Source organism: Trichoderma asperellum, chromosome 7 (genome assembly GCF_020647865.1).
Source record: "Trichoderma asperellum chromosome 7, complete sequence".
NCBI lineage: Eukaryota > Fungi > Ascomycota > Sordariomycetes > Hypocreales > Hypocreaceae > Trichoderma > Trichoderma asperellum.
The window spans coordinates 2692000-2713095 of record NC_089421.1 but is presented as its reverse complement, the minus strand read 5'-3'; the positions used below and the strand labels follow the sequence as shown (position 1 = coordinate 2713095).

Below are 21096 nucleotides of genomic sequence, written 5' to 3'. Positions count from 1 at the left end.
CACACGCACAAAAACAGGAAATTTCCTTAATCCTTGCATTAGCAGAGCCACTAACTACAGAGTTGTTGTATTGTAACATGTGTTGAGGTCAGCCTAGCCCAAGGCCCACATCCCGGCAACAGTTGTCAATTGCATGCGAGTTGACGGACATCAATAACCAAATAGGCAAAGCGGCACTCCTTCTCGCCAACAGTACGGGCATAGTATAAATAAATCAGGAGTCGGCGAACTCTGTCATCACTGGGACAAGTTTGATAGTTGATGAAATTTACGGAGTACAAAAGGAGTAATATTGGCATGCCTGAAGTAGAGAGCTCAATAATAAGTCTCGACTCTGGACTCGCTTTTTTTCATGCTGCACTGAAAGTGTTAAGGAGCAGCCGCATATGGGTGGAGAGTTGCAAACATTCCAACCACGGACACGCACATGCGGCTCTGCCTCTTTTAGGCCCACAAACAGCCCCCAACCCGTGTGGCAAACACAAGGACATTTTGACCGCTCCACCCTCCATCCTTCGGGAGCTTGCTGCATGGAGTAGTACCATATACCCGTTTTCGCTAGTCTCGATGTTTTGTCAAAGCCTTACGGACGCTTGTCAGCAGGGCAGGTGTGTTGTTGGCTGGTACCTCAGCCACAGATTCCACCCAGTCAGCACTAATATGAAGCCAGTCTACCAAGACGGGAGCCATGATGTACTATGCGAGCCCAAGTAATGTATAGTATAAGAGGAAAGCTCTTCGGCTTTCGTTGGACTCTCTTTAGGCTTTTTCTCTTTCATCAGTGAAAAGCTAGCCACATCGTAGCAAATCGCACGTGTGAGCATCCTTTGGTCAGAATGGCGGTTTCTCTACCTCTCGCCGTCGCCCTGGGCGCACTGATGATCGATGCCATCCTCGAGCTGTCTTTCATCACCAGCATGGTGGCATGGCTTCATAATACCGCCAGTGGTACTTTTACGGTCAATTTCAACGAATCGACATTCGAACTCTACGGCGAACCGAAGCACTTCTTAGTCAACCAAGGCCACACCAGCAACGGCGCCGCGGGAACAGCAATTGTCCTGATTGGCTTCGGAGGCATCGTCACTCTGTTCCTTAGAAGCCGGCCCCATATCCTCGGACAGAAATTCACGTCCTTCATCTACGGTCTATGGCTTACCATTCTTGTTCTGGGCCTCATGCTCACCATCGCCGCCCTCGGTTATGTCTTTGCTGTTACAAACGCACACAAGGGGCAGACGATTGACGTGAAAGTCGCCTCGACGACCGGCAACCACAAATATCCCCTCGATACATGGACACCTCAAAACTGGTTCCCTGCAGTCCTGAAGCTGGACCTGGCGAACGAAAGCCAGAGGAACGACATTGCATCTCACCTGCGAATCATGCGAGGATGGCAGTACAACTTGATTCCAATGTTCTTGATTCAGCTTACGACCACTGTTTTGGCGTTCTTGGAATTTTTGGAGAGACGGCGATCAGGACCTTCACACGTTGCATATGGAGCTGTGGAACGAAGCAGTGCAGAGCAAAAGATGGTCGCGACTCCTTAAATGAGAGTCCGCTTCTGGCATTCAAGGTGTTTGGACATTATACATTCTTGCAAATATTTTTAAACAAGGGAAGCAATTACGGCATGGGCATAAGTCGGGTTATTAATTTGCATTATTTCTTTGGATAATGTTTTATTTCTATTTGGCGCGCGGCTTCTTCGTGTAGCTTTCACAACTTTACACTTTTATTTCTTCTTCTAGTGAAACTAATCTTTCCTTTATCTAATCCAGATGTCTTGTTTGCTGCATTCTATTATGAGAACTTTCGAAATGTGAATTCGTGAGAAATAATCCCAGATATTATGTATTATTCGAATCCGACTGTATTCACTATTCTCATTCTGGTTGGAGTTCTCGGCTTTACGAACCATAAGCATACTTTCTAGATTAACCGCTATCAACACAGTTTCATTGGACATTGGAGGGCTCCTTGTATCACTGTCGGATAATTATAGAAACATCCAGTTCCCTAGCTTTGCAAGCTCTATAATTCAGAGGTCTTTAATAATATTATTATATCTACTACGATACACATATAATGATATATCCTTCCTTTCGTTATGCAGGTTTATGTTAGTATGTTAGTAAATTTGTCCACTAATATTTCACTACCGCTTGGCAAATTGTGACTCAGCTGCGATTCCAAGGTTATCTGGTGCAATTTCTTCGCAATCTGAGACTTGGCCTGCCCAAAGTAGCGATGTGCAGCTATATAAGCCGTAGTTAAAAGGGGTTTTAATCTTCAATGGCTGTGGTGCTTCATGATGGTCAATCTATGAAGCTTAGGCCAGTCTTTTAGTAAAGCTGTAAATGACGGAGAAAATTGGCATAAGCAGCCTACATGTAGCCATCGTCCTGTAGGAAAATAGTTCCCACTCCACAACACGCTCTGCGACCCCTGTTAAATGCAGTATAAGCTGAAGGTCAAGGGCTACCTAGATACATCTTGGGGATTGTAGTACCCAGTCCAGCTGACGAATACATATGGGTATGATATCGGAACTTGATGCCTGTTGAACTCGTCCGCTTCAAGTTCACAGCACAACTGAAGTTAAATGAATGTCCGCAGCGACAAAGTCGTCAGCGCAACCCTATTCTAGGTTCTTCGCCTCGGTATATACGCATAACGGTAAAAAGAGCTTTCAAAATGTGTAACTACGGTTTAATAGATATATAAGAGCAGAATTTTGAAAAATATAAATTACTTGCTTCATAGCGTCGTCAATTGACTCATTGGCGACATAAATTTTAAGTTGGCATAACCAAATTCTTCATCATGTATACATCAGCTCTATGCCCTTTCATCTGGGTATATTTTATGAGCACAGCTTTGAGCTCATGTCCTCCTTTTCAGGGTTCATTTAATGCATCTATTTTGGACCTTTATCCTGAGGGTGCGGATTGGGACCCGGTGCACTGCACAATATACTTTGGGTATGCTATGCCTTTGTCTCTCTTACTCTGTCATTAGACTTGTCTCTGACGAATGGCAGTCTCTACTTACAATGCCTCGGTTGCTGTGTATGATCCGTATCGTGACGAATACGAGTTGATCGACTTCCCTGGAATCACCGGCAATGATGACTACACCATTACTGGCATAGACTACGATGGAATGGGGTCCATATACTTTGCAGCAACTTCATACACAGCCTTTGTGGCAACGACCTCTGGAAACCCAGCGCTGGCAAATTTCACTGGCCCCAACAGCATTATTCGATACGATACCAACACCCGTGAAATTCTCTGGATAACTGATCTGGTGCCGATCCAGGAGGAAGTTTTCCGGCAAACCGGAAATTTAATTACCGGATTCCAAGATATGGCAGAAGATAATCAAGGGAACACCTACGTAATAGGAACATTTGGCTCCATCATTGTCAAAATCAATAGGAACGGTACGCCACAAATATGGTACGAACCCAAATATATTAACGACACGCTTGTTTCAGGTGGCATTGTTCGATCGGGGGATAGGATTGTCATCAATGATCGAGTTGCTCCGGGGCTATTGACCTTTGACATCAATGAACCCAGGGGATATCCGGTCTATGTGCATCTGGAGGGTTTCCCAACCAACTACACGGGTGGAGGAGATGAACTGCTTTTGCCATCAAGATACGGCGGCAAAGTCATCCTCTGGTCCGACGATTTTTATGGCACCCGCGTGGTTGGGAGCACAAATAACTGGAAGACGGCCGAGTATCTCCGCTTAGTTCCTATGGATGACAATCTCAGCAGACAAGGTGGCTATACAACAGGGAGCTTTGAGGCTGGCCAAGCAATCTATTCTTTGACTGAATTCTTCCAGCCTACGAGATCCGTCAAGCCGAAGCAAGAGTTTCTTATGGTCGATATGACGGAGCAGATAGATGAGCTTGTGAAGGCTTGGGAGGGCGAGACTTGGTGATGGGAAAAATGCCTAAATTCATGCTTGTACAATTTACTTTAGGAAATTTAGAACGTGTAAGCACATATGTCGGTAGAACCTTTAACAGGAACTTTACTAAAAAAAATTGACGTCTAGGTTCCAAACGAGCTTCGATTTGACTTAATTATTTTTAAATATTGTATGCACTGCGCATCTTTCTTCAAAACTGTTGGCTTGACTGCATAAAATGAATGTTCTCACGTGATTAGACCTCATAGGTAAGATGCGCCTCGTTTGACTTGTTTACAATGAAACGGTGCTCTTATCGCTTAATTGGGCTTATACGCATGGCCAACATCAATACTAAATAAGCCACAGAACAGAAGGTGGACAGGATATCCCGTGATTAGACCTCGATTGTGAAATGCGAAATGCTCAATTAGCTATTGCCGTCTCCTTAGACCGACAGACGTGGAAGTAAAACTGCATGCGATGTTGAATAGACGAACACTTATAGTAGAAGTTTAAAGGATATCTCCACTTTGTCTTTAGCAATTTGGATTAGTTTACGCGTATTTCCAAATGAAGTGTATTATCCTAGCAAGAACTTTGATATCTTAAAGATGGGCTGTCTAGTTGTTAAAGCTTGTTCATGTGCTTATACTCCCTTGCCCAACAACGGAACTATTAGAGTATGACGTATATGGTGGAAATCTAGAGGACCCGCTTAGGGGTGAGCTCGAGCCAGTTGCCGTTGACGATGCTGGGGCTTACGAGCCTCTCTCGTACGTCTGGGGGGACAATAAACTCCCGCACGAAATATTTCTGCCCTCTACTCGGCTCAAGCTTACGGTCAGTCTATACCATGTTCTGAGATGGCTCAGAGTAACTACAAGCCAGGCCCCGACGCGTGTGGGCCCACCAGATTTGCATTGATCAGCGCAATAAAGAAGAGAAATCACAGCAGGTGCATGAATAGACCACGTGCAGGCCCATCTTTAGCCCTGCGGGTAATGCAGGATACCACAAACTTGTGACGAGGCGTTTGATGGCTGGCTGAGATAAGGCAGGCCAAGCGGTTCTGTGGCGTGAGCTCTTGTCGCAGACGGTAGCAGCGATCATACACGGCCGATTCTTGATCAAGCGAGATCTCGGTTGTGGGGCTAGGATGGTGGGATGCCGCTGATTGTCCATAGATGGAGGATTAGTGTTAAGATGGGGCTTGGGAACAGTGTATGGTGTCCTTATTTAATCAATTATCGCGCACGGATGTAGGCTATGGAATGGGAAACAGGGTGTGGCGGTTAGCTTTCCCTTATAAATGTTTTACCACAAATAGCTCCTTTGTTTGCCATTGAGTTCTATATTTACTAGTCCCTTAACTTAATGACCTGGTGTTATGACTGAATCTGACATTATTGACCTTTCGTTCCCTCGATTTTGGCCCTGTCCTTTTTTTACTCCTCTTTTGGGGGGCACAATTTAGTTAACCCGGATATCCGCTCGCATATAGACTTGCCACTGTTCGGGTTACTCCGAATTTCCGCCTGCCGGATGACACAAATTTTCTGTATTCAAAGAGGTGAATATTGAGAGATAGAGAGAGCTTAGATTAGTAAATACTTCTAGGTACTGTAAATATGGTTCTATAACGGATATGGCACCTCCAAGGTATATAATGGCAAATGAACTTTAAGCAAGGCTGGCACGCCTCCATTTAAATACCTTAACAGCTTTCATATCTACGGCTACTATGACAGAAGTGTTATCATTGATTGAGACATCTTAACGATTGCTTCATGAATTTGGAGTTGGCACCAATATCCCAGTAATTGCTGAAACTACGTGTGCTACCTGCCATGATAATGCCATTTTGTCAAACGGCCATGTGGCACCAGTACTTACAAAGACTTCATTTAGTCTAGCAAAATTTGGCATTTTGATCACATTTAGGCATCAAGGCGCGCGGTTCGTCAGACTAAGCTTCATCCTTGTATTTACGGCCGCTTCTGATAACTAGAGGCTGGTTTGTTCCTAAGATTTGCTGCACCTATTTACGGAAGTTTTCAAAATGATTAGTAGTAATTGTAGTTATATTTCTAATCATACGCTTCTAAATCATGTTGTTGAACACATCCACATTGATAACTGCCCTGTGTAGACACCAAGAGGCATTTCTTCCCAGTGGAACGCATGTTGATGCGATAATTCTTTATCACGTATTGACAGGTTATAGCTACTTTCTCTTACCGTTTCAAGTATTTTTGCGCTGTTCCTTATAATTATGATATAAAATTGCTGTAATTTCCTGCTGCAAGTGGTAAAGGGCCTATATCCGTGCTTAGGTTGTTATGGCATGGCTATTTATCGTGTTGCAATGTGTAAGAGTACATACATAGGGCGGGATGGCGTTGAAATGACACTATTGACCCAAAAGGCTAGGGGAGTTCTAGAATAGAATAATAATTTGCAAATAATCTCATAATTGATTAGTTGGCAACCCTTTTTGACGTGAGACAAGTCATATTGCCCGCTTCATGGACCAGATTCCCATCAATCTACTATCAGGCATCCAATGAAGGACGTATTCCAGTATAGAATTAAATTACGAGAGAGAATATCCATTATGGAACAATCTCGGTGCTAGTGGAAATCATTGCTTGATAGACATCATCAGCATCGTCTGTGGCGGTCAGTGTCTCCAAGATGTACATTGAGATCTAACATATATATACGCTGGCTTTTCACACTTTTAATTGTCAATCATATTCAAACTAAATAAGTGATTATAATTAGGGGACATATACCTTCAGTGCCTTCGCCATGCGTTTCCAGCCTCATCTTACAGCTCTATTCATGGTGACGGCTGTGACTTCTAACCCAGTCACCGCGAACATAGGGTGCAACATCAGCCAATTTATTAACGTGCCTACAACCAGCGGTCTTATTACTGGCCACGAGCCACCGAACTCAGACTGTGTCGTCGAGTTCTTGGGTATCCCTTATGCGTAACCGCCAGTTGGTCAATTACGATTTGAAGCTCCCGTCAAGCTCAACGCCACTTCAAAGCCTTTCGTAGCTGCAAAGTATGCAGCAGACTGTCCCCATGCAACAAACGCAAATCTTTATGGCTACCCTGGTTTCACTCCACAGGGGCCGAAGTGCGTTGCTGATTTCTTAGTCGATGCTGGTACCTATTTGAACATTTGGACCAAAGCAACCAACGTGGCGGGCGCTAACAAGCCCGTCTTAGTCTTCTTCTTTGGAGGAGGTGAGCATTGATTCGTTGACGAGCCGTAAGGGTGGTATCAAAAAATACAGTACTGACTGGAGGTAGGATTCAACTATGGAGGCACTGACACTGCTTTCTACAACGGCAAGTATTTTGCGAGCGCGCAGGACGTCGTCGTTGTTACTGTTAACTACCGAATTGACGTCTTCGGCTTCCCTGGAGCCCCAGGCCAACCTGCCAACCTCGGTCTCCGCGATCAGCGAGTTGCTGTCGAATGGGTTCATGATGACATTGCTGCGTTTGGTGGTAACCCTGAGAAGATCACTATCTTTGGACAGTCTGTTGGGGGCGAGGAAGTCGACTTTTGGGCGTACGCCTACGAGCAAGGTCCCATTGTCAGCGGCATTATCGCCCACTCTGGCAACGCTTTCAGCTTCCCTCTCAACACTGCCGCTGCCGTTGAGAACAATTGGAATGCTATTGTGGCTGGGGTAAACTGTACGAATAGTGAGGATCAATTAGCTTGTGTCCGATAAGTTGACTGGCGAAATATCCTGGCGATTTCGGAAACAATTAGGCCACTCCCTAGCGACAACTTCTTAAGGACTATTTCGCATTTTACTCCCTTCCCTGATGAGGAGATCGTCTTCTCTGACTATATCAACCGGACCACTGCCGGCAACTTCGCCAAGGTACCTATCATGCTTGGAAATACCAACAATGAAGATGGCTTTTATCGCCTCGTTCCATATGCTCAAACAGGCCTTCTACCGTCTCCTCAAGTTGTGACCGAGTTTCTCCTCGAGTCTTTCACGTGTCCGGTAACCTTTCAAACTAGCGCTCGTCGCAACCATGGCGTCCCAGCATGGACTTTTCGGTATATGGCTGACTGGGATAATACTCGCCTATACAGCATGAACGGCAGCACGAGCGGAGCATACCATATGGTCGATTTGCACATGATTTTTGGGGCTTCAGAGGATGTTACCGGATTGCCGCCGACCGTGGACCAAAGAAACTTGACACGGATTATGCAAACAGCCTGGGCCGCCTTTGCTGATGATCCCCTCGACGGCCTTACCAGCCTGGGATGGCCTCATTTTGACCAGAATAAAGATTCGTACATCCTGCTTGGTAAAGACAACATCCCTTAGGCACAATTTGTGGCCCCCTCAGACTGGAATACCCCATGTTCCACCGTTACCTTTGGCATTTTCGGAACGTCTACAGCAACATCACTACCTTGACCGTATGTTTACGTGCTTCCTCGATTCTAAGATTGTGCGCCGTAGTGGAAATGCCAAAACCTAGCACAAGGCGAACCTTGGAAATAATGATATAGGAGTTTCTTATATTAAATAGAAAACTAGGAGGCTACTGAGAAAGCAATGTCATCTAGTTATAATTTGTATGCTAAATCATGTTTCTCTAAGGTGATTTTGATCTGAACTATATCTGAAAAACATGAATGTTCTATAGTACCGTTAATCCAAGCTCAGCCGGTTGTTCTAATAGCACAACCGGTCCAGCCTTAACAGTCTTCAATGTTGGTGCACCAATGGTATCAGACACTACCACAATAATGATGCCTCGTGCTTCAAATTGAGAGGGAATCGTAACCTCAATATCTTTGCGAGGCCAGTTCGTTGTGTCGATTGGCACACTAATATTGGAAGGACCATGGAAAAAGGTTGCATAGTATTTTACGCCCTCGCGGAAGCTAGGTTGATTGGTGGGATCGGTAAAGTTCAGGACAATGTTACTCCCAGGGTATATCGACTTCGTCGAACTTGCTGGGGAAAAAGGAGGCAAATTCTGTCTTGGTGATGGATAAACCGGGTTCTCCAAAGGGCAGCTCCTAGGAACAATAAACGCATTGGTCAGGTCGAGAATCTCGTTGGCAAAAGGAAAAACAGTATCAGCTGGGCCCCCAAAAGGGTTTGTCTTCCAAATGTCGAGAAGAGCCCATGTCTCGTGCCGCGTCTCTGTAGTAGCAATAGCCACCATAGCACCCTGGGACGCAGGCAGCTTAGCCATTTCCACAAGTCCCGTCAAGAAAGTCATGCTCGAAATCTCAATTAACGTTGAGAGCGCTAGAAAGGACGCCGGGCTATCAAAAGGGAACGCATATTTGCAAGCTCCAGGCTTAACAGAAGTAGGCGTGATTTCGTTCTGGAATATGCGCAAATGACCAGCTTCATTGTCGCGGATCTCTTGGATGCGATCATACGTCGTGTTTGGGTATCCTGCCTCCACAAAGGCGGTAGTGTTAAACATCTCTACCGCATGCTGGTAGAATGAAAAGATAATCCACTCAGCGGAGAGCAAATTTTGCCAAACGAGGTCATCGATTCCAGCAGGACCTTTAGCAGTAGGTGCGATAGGAGCCGTTATATTGCCTGGAAACGGAGGAGCCTTGCCCCTATACGAGCTGTACAGCGGACTTTGCCCAGGTATTGGACCATAATTTGGATCTGCGAGTTGCTGAGGATTGGACTTGTCATGAGAAGGTATAGCTGCCGCATAGGCTATTGAGTGCAGAAATGCACTTAATAAAAATGTTTTAAGCAACATCATGGTATCCAAAGGGAGGAGAGTGGATGTAGAGTAAGATTGAAGAGATGGAAGTAGATATGGTAATAAGACCAGGTTTGAGGTTGAATATAATCGAAATGCGATCCATTTACACCTTTATATATCTTGATTTAAGTCGCTAACAACTAAGCCTCAGTCTGACGTGTAAGCCAACTGCTCGCAAAATCCTCTGTTTTAGGACTTGATATGCTGTGCTGGCGGGGTTTGGGTCTCGTTGCTCCACAAATTTATCCAGGCTGTTTCGGTGTGTTGAGCATGGCAAAGTTGAAATATGTACAAAAGGAGCAATTTACAGATACTGAGGAGCAAGGGTGTACATTAGTGGTGATTTGTTTTTATGATAGTCTGTAGAAACTAAATGATAGATGATTCACGATTCAGTTGCTTGTCTAAGTTCTTTTACGTTAAAAATAGAAACAATAAGAAGGAATTAAAGGAACGAATAGCTATTTTCTCTGAAATAGTCACAATATCATCGTAGTAGTGTAAGAAACTAATATGATTAAAAGAATTAACGAAGATCGAAGCTGTTACATATCGATAATACAATACTTATTTAAAACTACCCCATTATGTTCACTTTCATTAACTAGCAGAGATTCATGAAAGGCAGTGCCGGGATCCATAATAATTCCTCAGCCATCTTTTCATTAGCACCTTTACCATCTTTTCCGTGCTTTGTTTTGGAGTCAACTGGTTTAAAATATCCCTTTGCTCAAATTTATAAGCACGTTTCTGGTGATTTGGATCACCCATCCTTCGCGTAGTATCTGTGATATAAAAAAGACTCCTGGTTCAATGAAATAAATTGAACAAACCCTAGAAGCATTGCCAATTTTCTAGCAGTGCGTAATGGCATTTAAATCGCAACCCTGTAACGAAATCTACGGCATTTGCACATCACATTTATTAGCCATAGCCCGATTAAACAATATTCATCTAAGCGAATCAGGCGCATTTTGCGCATTTTGCGACTGCAATCTTTGGTATTGAATTCAACTGCGATATATGACAGATGTGTATAAACAATGAGCTCAGTTGGATATCGAGACAAGGCGCACTCCGCTGGCCATCGACTTGAGTCATGATCAGCCACTTGAGCCGACGTCAGCGTCAGACACTAATCCCAATCAGGCTCATTGCGCGATGGGCGAAGTCCTACGTCTCGCTTTCTGCTTTCACTGGCTCAGCGTAAAATGACCAGTAGCTTGTGGTGTTTTTTGTAAGACAAAGGAGTATCTCTTTAAGGGGCTAAGGCGCCTTTCAATTTTGCATTCTTCTCAGCCGAAAGCCGCCCTCTGCATCGTAAACCCGATAACCTTCTTCTCCTTAGACGCAGGCAAGCTGCCACACAATGGTTGGCGTCGGTGGGAGGAGCCGCGGCTGTAAAACGTGTCGCCGTGCTCGAGTGAAATGCGGTAAGAGAAAACAACATTAGATTAGGCACTCGATATCAGACCGTACATCTTCCGTTGCTAATAGAGGCAGATCAACATCGACCCATATGTCGCCGCTGTGCGCGGCTCAAACTCCAATGCCAAGGCTTCAACCCCTTCCCTGTCTTCATCGATGGTCTTTCCCTTACTGAGATCCAGGCGGACAACACTACGCAGGCAGGCAGTGGGAAAGAAATATCTCTAGTTCAAGCACCTAGTCTCGATGAAGATAATGTCTTTACAACTCACCTCATTACAAATCTCTTTACGGTCTTCCAAGAGAGCAATACGGCGCCTAGCCACAATATTATATCTCCCTGGTTAATGAGCTCTATTCTGCCTAGCAACCATAACCAGGCCCCACAACTTGCAGTTCGAGCTTGTGCTGCCGCATATTTTGGGAAGATACATCGTCGATGTTCTGCAGTGGAAAGGGGCACAGTGTTGTACACTCAAGCACTACGTCAGCTTCAGAAGAAACTATTTGATTCAGAACAGGTTTTAAAAACAGACACTCTATCAGCTACCTTCTTACTGGCCCTGTTTGAGATGATCACTTCCAAAGACATGAATGGATGGTCAAGTCATTTCCTTGGAATAGGACACCTTGTAAGCTGTATCCTGGTTAAAAATACGCCATTAAAGAAATTCACTGACCAGTCTTTTTTGGCTAAAGATCAAATTTCGAGGACCGCAGCTTCACCGAAATGGCTCAGGCAGAGAGTTATTTATTACAACCCGTCCTTCTATTGTAGGTTAAGATCGCATTCTATTTAATATGCAATTCAGCTGATACATATGAGATCCTTGCCTGTCTAATTCGGAGACAGCGCTGTTTTCTGGAAGAAGATGCATGGAAAACAGTGCCGTGGGCAGATGATACAAGTTCCAAGTCATCAATGGATTGCCTAATCGACATTTATTGCCATGTACCTGGAATAATGGAAGATCTTCAAATACCTTTAAGACCCGTAGCTATCGTGGAAGATCCTAAAATATCCGACATCGTACTTTGCTTTCAGATTAAGGCGCTCTTCGAAAGGCTCTACAGTTGGCGCGTGAAATGGGAGCAAGATTTCTCACACACATATTTCAATGTCGGATTGGATATTCTCAAGGAACTGAACGTTTTCGAATTTGACTTCTATCCTTTTCCTACCGCAATTTTCTTTACTGAACACGATCGAGTCACCGAGATATGCTTATACAACGCCATGCTTCTTGTTCTACATCAAATGTGTCGGCATATTCCAACTTCGATAAGACCTACGCTGGCATCTTATGAGAATGTATCCTCCTGGACACATCCGTCAATTCTCTTGGCCCCTGGAAATGGGTCGGTAGAGGATATTATTGGAGAATTTTGCAAGTTGGTATATTTTCAGCTTCTCAGTCACCCAGGAAACAGCGGTGCCGTTAAAATTATGTTTCCCTTGCAAGTTGCGTATCGCAATGTAAACTCAGAGTCTCGGGAAGCACGATGGCTGTATAAAATCATTTCCCACATTGCAGACCATTGTGGATTTGATGCTGTGAGATTCAACGAAGGGCTTGAATATAGATTAAAGAGGATGTAATTCTTCATATTTCTTGTTATACTAAACGTAGGCTAACTTTAATATGGCATTCCGTGAGCTCTTTGTTAGTGACTATGTCGATAAAATATAGGAGCTCTTCGTTGACAAGGTGGCAAGGGGCTACTACCTTTTGGATCCATCTGTAAATGGCTTATTCGCGTAACCATCTACCTTTGAACTAGTGCATGCAGCGAAAAATGCCTAAGTTTGTTCCTATACCGAATAGGGAGACTGTTTCGACCTGTTCCTAAAAGAAGAGCATTCAGCGATGCAGCCTGGTAACAGAATAAAACACGACCCCACTAGGACTTTTGATCATTTTTCTATAGATATTTGGTTGAATTAGGTATATTAAGCGATATTGGTTATCAGTTGATGTTTTACTTTCATCCTACTTTACATTTAAATATCTTCAACTTACAAATACATTATAATAATCGAACATTGTCCTGGTCGTTCAGAGATACACCATAAATTACTTTTCATCCATCACAAACAATCTCAAATTTTGTTTAATTCTCACCCAATATGCCTCTTGATAGCCATGGCAAGCTTGCGGTCGTTGAAGTTATCGTCTATATTCCGATTGGTCTCTTCTGTATATATAACAACATTCGACATGGATTCAGAAGAGACGTTGGCTGGATATATTTGACAATCTTTAGCATTGGTATGTCTTGTTTTTTAAACTTCTGATCTTAGCCTTCTTTTCTAAACATGAAATCCCTTACAGTGAAGATCGCTGGCTCAGTTATGACAATCCAGGTCGAAAATGGGAAGAATACGAGCATGGCTACAACAGCTACTATTTTAAATACAGTTGCACTGTCTCCTCTCCTAAATGCTTCGCTGTGTTTTTTGAATGTTGGGTATGTTTATTTCAGTAGCAGAACTGGGTCCGTGGGAGCTAATTAAAAAAAATGCAGGCTAGATAAGGCTCGTTCGTTTGCTCGTCATATTGCCATGGCTTTAAAATTCCTCCATGTCCTCATTATCATCGGTCTCGTGCTTAGTATTACTGGCGGCATTAATCGGACAAAAACCGCTCAAGATAGCCTAGATGATGGCGCACGAGAGCTTCAATCAGCATCTATCGTTTTTGCTCTTGTGTGGATTCTCATGGCTATTGCTTGTCTTGTCTTCATAGCCAACCTTCGTTATGTTCAAAACACTGCGAAAAGGGTAAATTTTGAACCACCAGTTTGTATTTTTGCAAGATCGATTAACTAATGCTTGGTATTAGCTTGTCCTATCAGTAACAATAGCTTTGCCATTTTTACTAGTACGAATTGTCTACTCTGCGCTAAATGCGATCAATCTGGATACAAGCTCTTCTCTCGGACACACTACGAAATTTAATCCTGTCCTCGGTAGCTGGCGTTTATACCTTGCGCTTGGATTAGCCACCGAATTCGCTGTTGTGGTGCTTTATACATTAAGCGGCATTGTTAATTCATTCGCTGAAACCTCAGATACTGCATTTGGTTATCAAGGAGTCGCAGCTACTAGGCATGTATTTCGCTGATTTAGATTGAGTGGTTAGAGTCGTGAAACCTGAAATGATAAATGCGTCATGGCTACAAGATGTAGAAGACGACGGTCGACCTGAGTCTTCAAAGTTGCACTTCACGCCATTAGCAAGGAATAGTTCCACTATCTTAACATCCCTCAGCTCTGGAACGTATTTTCATAGTGTTTGACGGGTAAATCTAAATTTAAAGTTCAAATAGACCATATTCTTTTTTAATAATGCAGGCACAAGATGTAAATGTCAGATCGACTGCCGCCTGTCTTTGCGCTGTATTTTGCAGCTTACGAATGTTGGCTCTGGCATTTCCATATTAGCGGAGACAAATGTTAGCGGAGACAAATGTTAGCGGAGATGCACATATATGGACGTACTCTAATTAGCCTACAATGAGACAAAATGAGCCTCAGCATCATGCACTGGTGTGCTGAAGTATGTGCTGGTGTCCTGCGTGCTTTAGGTGACCTCTTTAGCTGCGATATTCTCCATAATAGCAGACTTCAAAATTAAGGATTTACATTTGACTGCAAAGCCAATAATGAGCACGCAATCTTGTAACATCACGGCCTTGTCTGGGTTGTTTGAAACAGTAGATTCAGCTTTATTTTGCTAAGAGCCACCAATACTCTCAAGGAAAATACATTGTAGCCAAGTATTTTAAGTACACACAATGCTAATGGGTACAAGACTGTTCAACTTGCGGCAGATCCGGTTGGTGTTTGACAGATTTTGGCGTTGACGCAGTCCCTATAGGCTGTGTATAGATAGACGGTGAACGCCTGGCCCTCAGGAGATCCAGTAGTAAACTGAGTTCTATCATGCCAGTCATATGGGTTAACAGCTGGCGAAAAAATGCCCTCGCTGTTCTGCTTCTTCGCCAGGCTCTTTCTATTAGTGTCGGCCCAGGTGATGTAAGATTGCGGAAACATATCAGGGTCGTTAACGGCCATTCGGTATGCCACAGCACTTAGAACCGAAGTTCCGGAAATTTCACCAAACCAACTAGAATCGTTAAGGTAATTGCGTAATAAGCCGTCATCTAGACTCGACTGCATAGCGCCGCCGAGGATCTCTTTGATCCACCCTTTGAGCTGTGTAGCTTGTGAAATCATCGAGGCCGAACCACTCCACTTCTGGAGTGTATGTAGCACTCGCACCATGCCATAGCCGGCCCAGCCGTTGCTTGTTGACCAAAGGCCCGTGTCTTGAGATTGAGGACCGATGATGTGTTGCCAGCTGAGATTGTTGCCTTTCAGAACCGCGCGTTGCAGGCCGCACTGCTGGACCGTAACAGACATCAACGAAGTGTCATTCTGCTCAACGGCAAGATAAGCCACTAAAGATACATAAATTCTATTAGTTATACCTTCTAGGTATATGTTAAAGAAGCAAAATAAACAAGACATACAAAATGGGAAAGACATGGCCATGTTGTCAGCCCACAGCTCGGCCACATCCGCTCGGTGAGAAATTGCACCGTTGCTCCATCGTGGCGCAATGTTGAGAATAAAATCAGCCTCACGGTTGGCCGCGCCGATGTAGACGCTGTCTGACTGGCCAAGTAGACTCGCCGAGACACCCAGAGATGCTGGATCGCCAACCGCAGTGTCATTGACAAGTGTCTGCGAATTGCGGTTTATGAACTGCTTCGCATATGCAAGGGCGGTCGTGTTGGGGTTGGCTTGAGGAACTTTGCCATTAGGGAAAGGACTCGATCCAAAGACAGATAGCTCAGGGTTATACAATTCTAGCAGAGCTTCTGCCGCTGTTCCCCATTCCCAGGAATGAGAGGCCATATTGATCATCACCTGGGATGCCGCGTAGGCATCGAAGCCGGCATCGGCATCATTGGCGCCAATGGCGACTTTTGGAAGGGCGAAAACTAAGAGCGAGAGGAGGCGCGAATTGAAGGGCTGCATTTTGACTCTGGCCATAATTGTTTCTCTCGCATGCGAAATTTCGGCGTGCGGGCAGCGCAATTCCTTTGTAATACATCTTGGTGCAACATCAGATTAGAAACTGAAGATGATTTCCAGGAGAGTTGGCTAAAAGTGGAAGGTATCTTCAGTTATGGAGGTCGTTAGTCTGGGCATCAATACTGTCAGACCGCATGTAAGCGTTTTTGTCCGTAGGCTAAATGAATACGATCAATTGAATCGGTACTGCCTAATGTTGGAGGTGAACGGACGATCTTCCCTTCTTCGGGTCCTCAAGGACCATTGGTATGCGGCATACCATTTTCTTCTGTATAAAAACCAGTCTTGTGGCTAGAAGGTAGCTACAGTTCCCCCCCCCCCCCCCCCCCCCCCCCCCTTCTCATCATCACGCGGTCTAAGAAACGCCCCTTCAATCCAGTTAAGATGCTTGACAGCCAATAAGTAAGGTGTAAGTTCTTAAAAGGCAGGTATTGCGTGCAACAATTCACCGCGGAAGTGCCTTTTGGTACAGTAGATAGATGGCGGGTTACGTCGACTATCAGTGTTAAACTACTTTGTATTGTCTCGATGAGACTATTTAGCATTATGTAGAGTATTGTATGTATGAGGTCATTCCGAGTCGCGTGTAAGCTCAAACTAAATAACCTTTAATCCATTGTTCGGATGGCATATGCGTCTGCAGGCTGCGTATTTTGCATGGTAGCACCCATGAATTCTTATCACGGGCTCTTATTGTGCTAGCGTGGGACGACAACCTCTTCCACGATCTCAACGACACCAACTACACTGCTCTCCGCTTCAAACATTCACATAATCTTTCTATTTATATTTCTTGATCTCATAGAATCTGGAAGCTTTACCTGGAACATAAATCTGGAAGACTCCAAGAAATTATTCGCTCTGATTCAAATCGTCACCAAGCCAAAGGGAATAACAAAAGAAGATCTCGATTCGAATATCATAGATATTCGCGATATTGAACTTGATTCACTTATTTAGAAGCCGATTATGTGCTCAGATCTATAGAGAATTATGACTTTTATTCCTGAGCGGCAACACTACCACGACGGCCTTCAACTTTAGAGCAGATTCGAGAGCTTTCTGACATAGCACAAGCTCGAGGCCTAGATCTACGACAGACGCATTCTTGACGCTCCGATTGGGGAGGAAACCATTCAAGAACACCTCGGGAGCCGTCCCATTGGCGTTATTCATGAATTAAAGAGTGACGTCAACTTGTTCAAATGCATACTCTGGGAAAATGGTCATTGAACGGTTGGAATTCCATCAACAGACGCACAGAGGCGTAATATCAAGTCGCTCAGAGAGATTTTGGCCTGAAACAAGATTTTTGGTACACAAGGTCACATGTTTATACATTTGCGAGCGGGATTGACGTCCGCCTTAAATTCACTTCAAATACCTTTTGCCTACAATGACCTAGGGTGCTAGGATGCTAACTCTATATAAGCTATTGTTCGGACAAAGCCATGACCACAGGAACACGCGCAACACAGAGAAAACGAAATTAAACCTTTATAGAATATGAGATTTTAAGCAGCTGCTTTGTAGTTTGAAGATATCTTGGCTATTGGAATGTGATTTTGGATTGGACCCTCATGGCCCATAGAGACTATATAATGGCCACCAAGACTATATATCACCACATACGACCATAGGTAGTGGAGAATTCGGGGTCCCGTCTGCTCCCCCATAGACAAGCCACTAACCGGCAGATTAGTAGTCAGGTGGGTGACCACTGGCGAACACCGGCTGTTGTATGTTTTTTGTCTTTTGCTCTTTTTTTGGGTGACTCTTATGCCATTGTCTCTCTCCATAAGCTAGAATTGACCAGCTTCACGGCACATACGACCATATCCATTGGAGAATACGGGATCCCGTCAAGCTCTTTTCTTGAGTTTAATGTCATCCATTCTTAGCATTCTAAGACTCCGAAATTGGAGTCTCACGATTTTGTTTTTTGGAAGACAATGAACCCCGCGATAACACCATCCTTTGCGGCATCTTCAAGGATATCAAAAGCAACACTCTTACCTGCGCAGAAATCTTACGTAAGGCATAATAAACAAAATACATAATCAAAGCTCTAACCATTCATGTCAGTTTTTTTATCGACCTAGCACCTCAGTAGCTTAAATTTATTGCACCATATATTGAACTATTCAAGCTCGGTGGGAATACGTAACTCCTGGAAACCAAGCCCACTCACTGCATCCGTGGATTTTCGGGGGTATAATCGACGCACAGGTTTAGGAAATCATCTTTGGCTAATCACTGCGAAAATATCCCAATGTCAAGAGCCAATTTACAATGCAAACACAGCGTAATAGTATGTTTTATCCCCATGATTTGAGCGACAATAGCGGACATTGCCACAGAGCTGGCGATACTTTAAGCGGCGCTTCTTAACACTAAGATTCGTGAGCCTCGTCATATTGTTATCAATGGCTAGCGGATTCAAAACCTACATAGAAGTTCCCACTAGTAGAGATTATTAACATGCGATTCAAGGCTCGGCGTACATGCGCTGAGTTGAGCTGAGGCGAGCTCAGCTGAATGCTACCAGCTTCAGCAACGCTACTCAAGGAATCTCAAAAGGTTACAAGAAATAGGCATTCCCTTGTAGGTATCAAACCTCTTTAAGCCAGCATAGACTTAAGAACCTTGACCTGCTCCAGGACACGTGCCCGACTAGTACCACCCTTGGATGCTCTCATCTCGACGCTTCTCTCGTAGTCAAACGTGTGCGAAACATCCTCCCCAAACCGGCTATCAATAGCCTGTAGTTGCTCCAGTGAGAGCTCGTTCATCGGGATACCTAGCTCCTCGCTCTTGGCGACACATCGCCCAGAGATATGGTGTGTCTCACGAAAGGGTACACCCTTTCGTACAAGATAATCAGCAAGATCAGTAGCCAGCATAAATGGATCTAGGGCAGCCCTCATCCGCTCTGGCTTAATGGTAAGGGTAGCGAGGATACTGTTTGCGATCTGAAGGCTATCAGAGATAGTCTTCACATGATCTAACATAGGTTCCCAGCTTTCCTGTAAGTCCTTTTGATATGTACTGGGTAGGCCCTTCTGGGTCATCATAAGGCCAGCCATGTGGCCAAATGCTCGACCAGCTTTTCCTCGCAAAAGTTCTAATCCATCTGGGTTCTTCTTATGCGGCATTAAAGAACTTCCGGTACAATAAGCATCAGCAAGGGAAACAAAGCTGAACTCTGTAGAGGAATACAGAATAAGATCCTCGGCCCATCGAGATATATGTTGCATAAACATACTACCCCATTGCAGAAATTCAGTGACGAAATCTCTATCACTGACAGCGTTCATGGAGTTCCATAAAAGGCCTGTAAACCCCAGCTCCTCAGCCATCATATCGCGATCAATATTGAAGCCATTGCCAGCGAGAGCACCAGAACCAAGTGGGCTCCTGTTCACACGCTTTGAAGTCTCGCGCAGCCGCTCAAGATCGCTCACAAAAAAAAAGCCAAATGATAACAGATGCTGCGACCACAAAACCGGCATGGCACGCTGGAGGTGGGTATACCCAGGCATGATAATGCCGCTATTAAAGTCAGGAAGGTTATAAGATTTGGAGGGTAATCAGACTTACACCTCGGCCTCAGCGCGTGCCGCAATAACCTCGATGAAGGCAACCAGCTGGCTCTCAATTTCCTGCATCTGGTTGCGAAGCCACATACGCATATCACAGACAACCTGCTCATTGCGACTGCGACCCGTATGTAGTTTGCCAGCAATGTCTTTGCCAATAATTTCACTAAGCCGGCGCTCATTGGCGGTATGAATATCTTCATCATTGGGCATGATAACAAAGGTATCTGCCTCCCACTCCTTCAGAACCTCCCGGAGACCTCTCTCGATTTCAGTAAACTCGTTATTGGATATGATGCCAGACTTAGCGTTTGCGCGTGCATATGCAATACTACCGAGGATATCTTCCTTATATAGGAGCTTGTCGTACAGAATACTCGCATTGTATTTGTGCATGAGGGGATCGAGGCCGCCTGTCATTCTGAGGTCAGCACATTGCACTTGAACTTCTATGAAGAACCAACCTGTGAAGCGTCCACCCCAAAGCATGTTTTCTGCAGGTGCCTTTCCAGATGCCATGATGTATTGCGTTCTTATCTGCTAGGGTTGAGTTCAATAATCTCAAAAGAATTACGGAGTATTAGTAGCTGGCATTTACTCCGAATCGGAGTCAAGGAGTCAAGTTTTGCTTGATTACCTAAGAGGAGAGGAGCTCTGTTTGGTTAGGTCACGTGGGGCATGTGACCAGACGAGTCACCACCAGGAAAACTTCATTACCCGTTGGTCACTAAAAGTGGAACCAACGGGTAGTTAAGTGGGTGACTATCAGCGAACACCGGCTGTTGCATGTTTTTTAGTTTTTATTTCCTTTTGACTAAATTCGTGTTGGCGTAGTGGATACTGTAAGTTTAAGCTCAAGCTGATTAGTGGGACATGACCGCTCTCGAGTTGAGTTGAGCTAATACGATATATGTATTCATATTATAACGAAGCCACACAAATTATATTTCTCTATTTTAACCGCTATTATCTTTGTTATAGATGTCGTTATTTCAAGTGTTCAATTATATGCTATTCTGAGGGAAACTCTTGCCTGGCTCCACCGCTCTAATCGCATTTAATTGAAAGAGTGGAAAGGAGTAATAATAGTAAATCACAAAAGAGACCGTAGTTCCTATGTTCGATTAGCTGCGAATACATATACAGCAAATATTGACATACCTGTAGCGTAGATAAACCGGTGCCTACTCCTGAATCCTGGGGCTGTAGGAGAACAGCTGCGATCTCTC

General features: G+C 44.4%; 9 protein-coding genes across 9 annotated transcripts; 6 read left to right on the top strand and 3 right to left on the bottom strand.

Annotated features, from left to right (window-relative positions):
* The first annotated feature begins 736 nt into the window (after positions 1 to 736).
* TrAFT101_011609 (uncharacterized protein) lies at positions 737 to 1706 on the top strand. Its single transcript, XM_024908632.2, has one exon. It carries the CDS (start codon positions 837 to 839, stop codon positions 1551 to 1553), a length of 717 nt encoding a protein of 238 aa, XP_024757967.1. The 5' UTR covers positions 737 to 836; the 3' UTR covers positions 1554 to 1706.
* Positions 1707 to 3039: 1333 nt separating this feature from the next.
* TrAFT101_011608 (uncharacterized protein) lies at positions 3040 to 3963 on the top strand (the record flags this gene model as incomplete). The annotated part of the gene is made up of 1 exon (XM_066129315.1): positions 3040 to 3963. The coding sequence occupies one exon, from the start codon at positions 3040 to 3042 to the stop codon at positions 3961 to 3963; it is 924 nt and encodes a 307-aa protein (XP_065985447.1).
* Positions 3964 to 6747: 2784 nt separating this feature from the next.
* TrAFT101_011607 (uncharacterized protein) lies at positions 6748 to 7692 on the top strand (the record flags this gene model as incomplete). The annotated part of the gene is made up of 3 exons (XM_066129314.1): positions 6748 to 6919; positions 7106 to 7195; positions 7262 to 7692. The coding sequence occupies 3 exons, from the start codon at positions 6748 to 6750 to the stop codon at positions 7690 to 7692; spliced, it is 693 nt and encodes a 230-aa protein (XP_065985446.1).
* Positions 7693 to 7857: 165 nt separating this feature from the next.
* Positions 7858 to 8310, top strand: TrAFT101_011606 (uncharacterized protein; the record flags this gene model as incomplete). The annotated part of the gene is made up of 1 exon (XM_066129313.1): positions 7858 to 8310. One exon carries the CDS (start codon positions 7858 to 7860, stop codon positions 8308 to 8310), a length of 453 nt encoding a protein of 150 aa, XP_065985445.1.
* A 319-nt stretch (positions 8311 to 8629) lies between these two features.
* Positions 8630 to 9733, bottom strand: TrAFT101_011605 (uncharacterized protein; the record flags this gene model as incomplete). Its single annotated transcript, XM_024904271.2, has 1 exon — positions 8630 to 9733. The coding sequence occupies one exon, from the start codon at positions 9731 to 9733 to the stop codon at positions 8630 to 8632; it is 1104 nt and encodes a 367-aa protein (XP_024757969.2).
* Positions 9734 to 10996: 1263 nt separating this feature from the next.
* TrAFT101_011603 (uncharacterized protein) lies at positions 10997 to 12764 on the top strand (the record flags this gene model as incomplete). Its single annotated transcript, XM_066129312.1, has 4 exons — positions 10997 to 11169; positions 11240 to 11796; positions 11864 to 11938; positions 11991 to 12764. Exons 1-4 carry the CDS (start codon positions 11106 to 11108, stop codon positions 12762 to 12764), a joined length of 1470 nt encoding a protein of 489 aa, XP_065985444.1. The 5' UTR covers positions 10997 to 11105.
* Positions 12765 to 13292: 528 nt separating this feature from the next.
* TrAFT101_011602 (uncharacterized protein) lies at positions 13293 to 13994 on the top strand (the record flags this gene model as incomplete). The annotated part of the gene is made up of 3 exons (XM_024906183.2): positions 13293 to 13434; positions 13498 to 13633; positions 13691 to 13994. The coding sequence occupies 3 exons, from the start codon at positions 13293 to 13295 to the stop codon at positions 13992 to 13994; spliced, it is 582 nt and encodes a 193-aa protein (XP_024757971.2).
* A 990-nt stretch (positions 13995 to 14984) lies between these two features.
* Positions 14985 to 16211, bottom strand: TrAFT101_011601 (uncharacterized protein; the record flags this gene model as incomplete). The annotated part of the gene is made up of 2 exons (XM_024900747.2): positions 14985 to 15628; positions 15701 to 16211. The coding sequence occupies 2 exons, from the start codon at positions 16209 to 16211 to the stop codon at positions 14985 to 14987; spliced, it is 1155 nt and encodes a 384-aa protein (XP_024757972.2).
* Positions 16212 to 18196: 1985 nt separating this feature from the next.
* Positions 18197 to 20452, bottom strand: TrAFT101_011600 (uncharacterized protein). Its single transcript, XM_024900749.2, has 3 exons — positions 20332 to 20452; positions 19869 to 20280; positions 18197 to 19820 (listed from the first exon to the last, which is right to left on the bottom strand). The coding sequence occupies exons 1-3, from the start codon at positions 20384 to 20386 to the stop codon at positions 18890 to 18892; spliced, it is 1398 nt and encodes a 465-aa protein (XP_024757973.1). The 5' UTR covers positions 20387 to 20452; the 3' UTR covers positions 18197 to 18889.
* Positions 20453 to 21096: the final 644 nt, after the last annotated feature.

Excerpts from the sequence above, each read along its gene's own strand:
- TrAFT101_011609 (XM_024908632.2), top strand. The coding sequence starts at position 837 with ATGGCGGTTTCTCTACCTCTCGCCGTCGCCCTGGGCGCACTGATGATC.
- TrAFT101_011600 (XM_024900749.2), bottom strand. The coding sequence starts at position 20,386 with ATGGCATCTGGAAAGGCACCTGCAGAAAACATGCTTTGGGGTGGACGC. Across the intron at positions 20,281-20,331 it reads TTGGGGTGGACGCTTCACAG|GCGGCCTCGATCCCCTCATG; the intron begins GTTGGTTCTTCA and ends TCAGAATGACAG. Across the intron at positions 19,821-19,868 it reads GCACGCGCTGAGGCCGAGGT|CGGCATTATCATGCCTGGGT; the intron begins GTAAGTCTGATT and ends TGACTTTAATAG.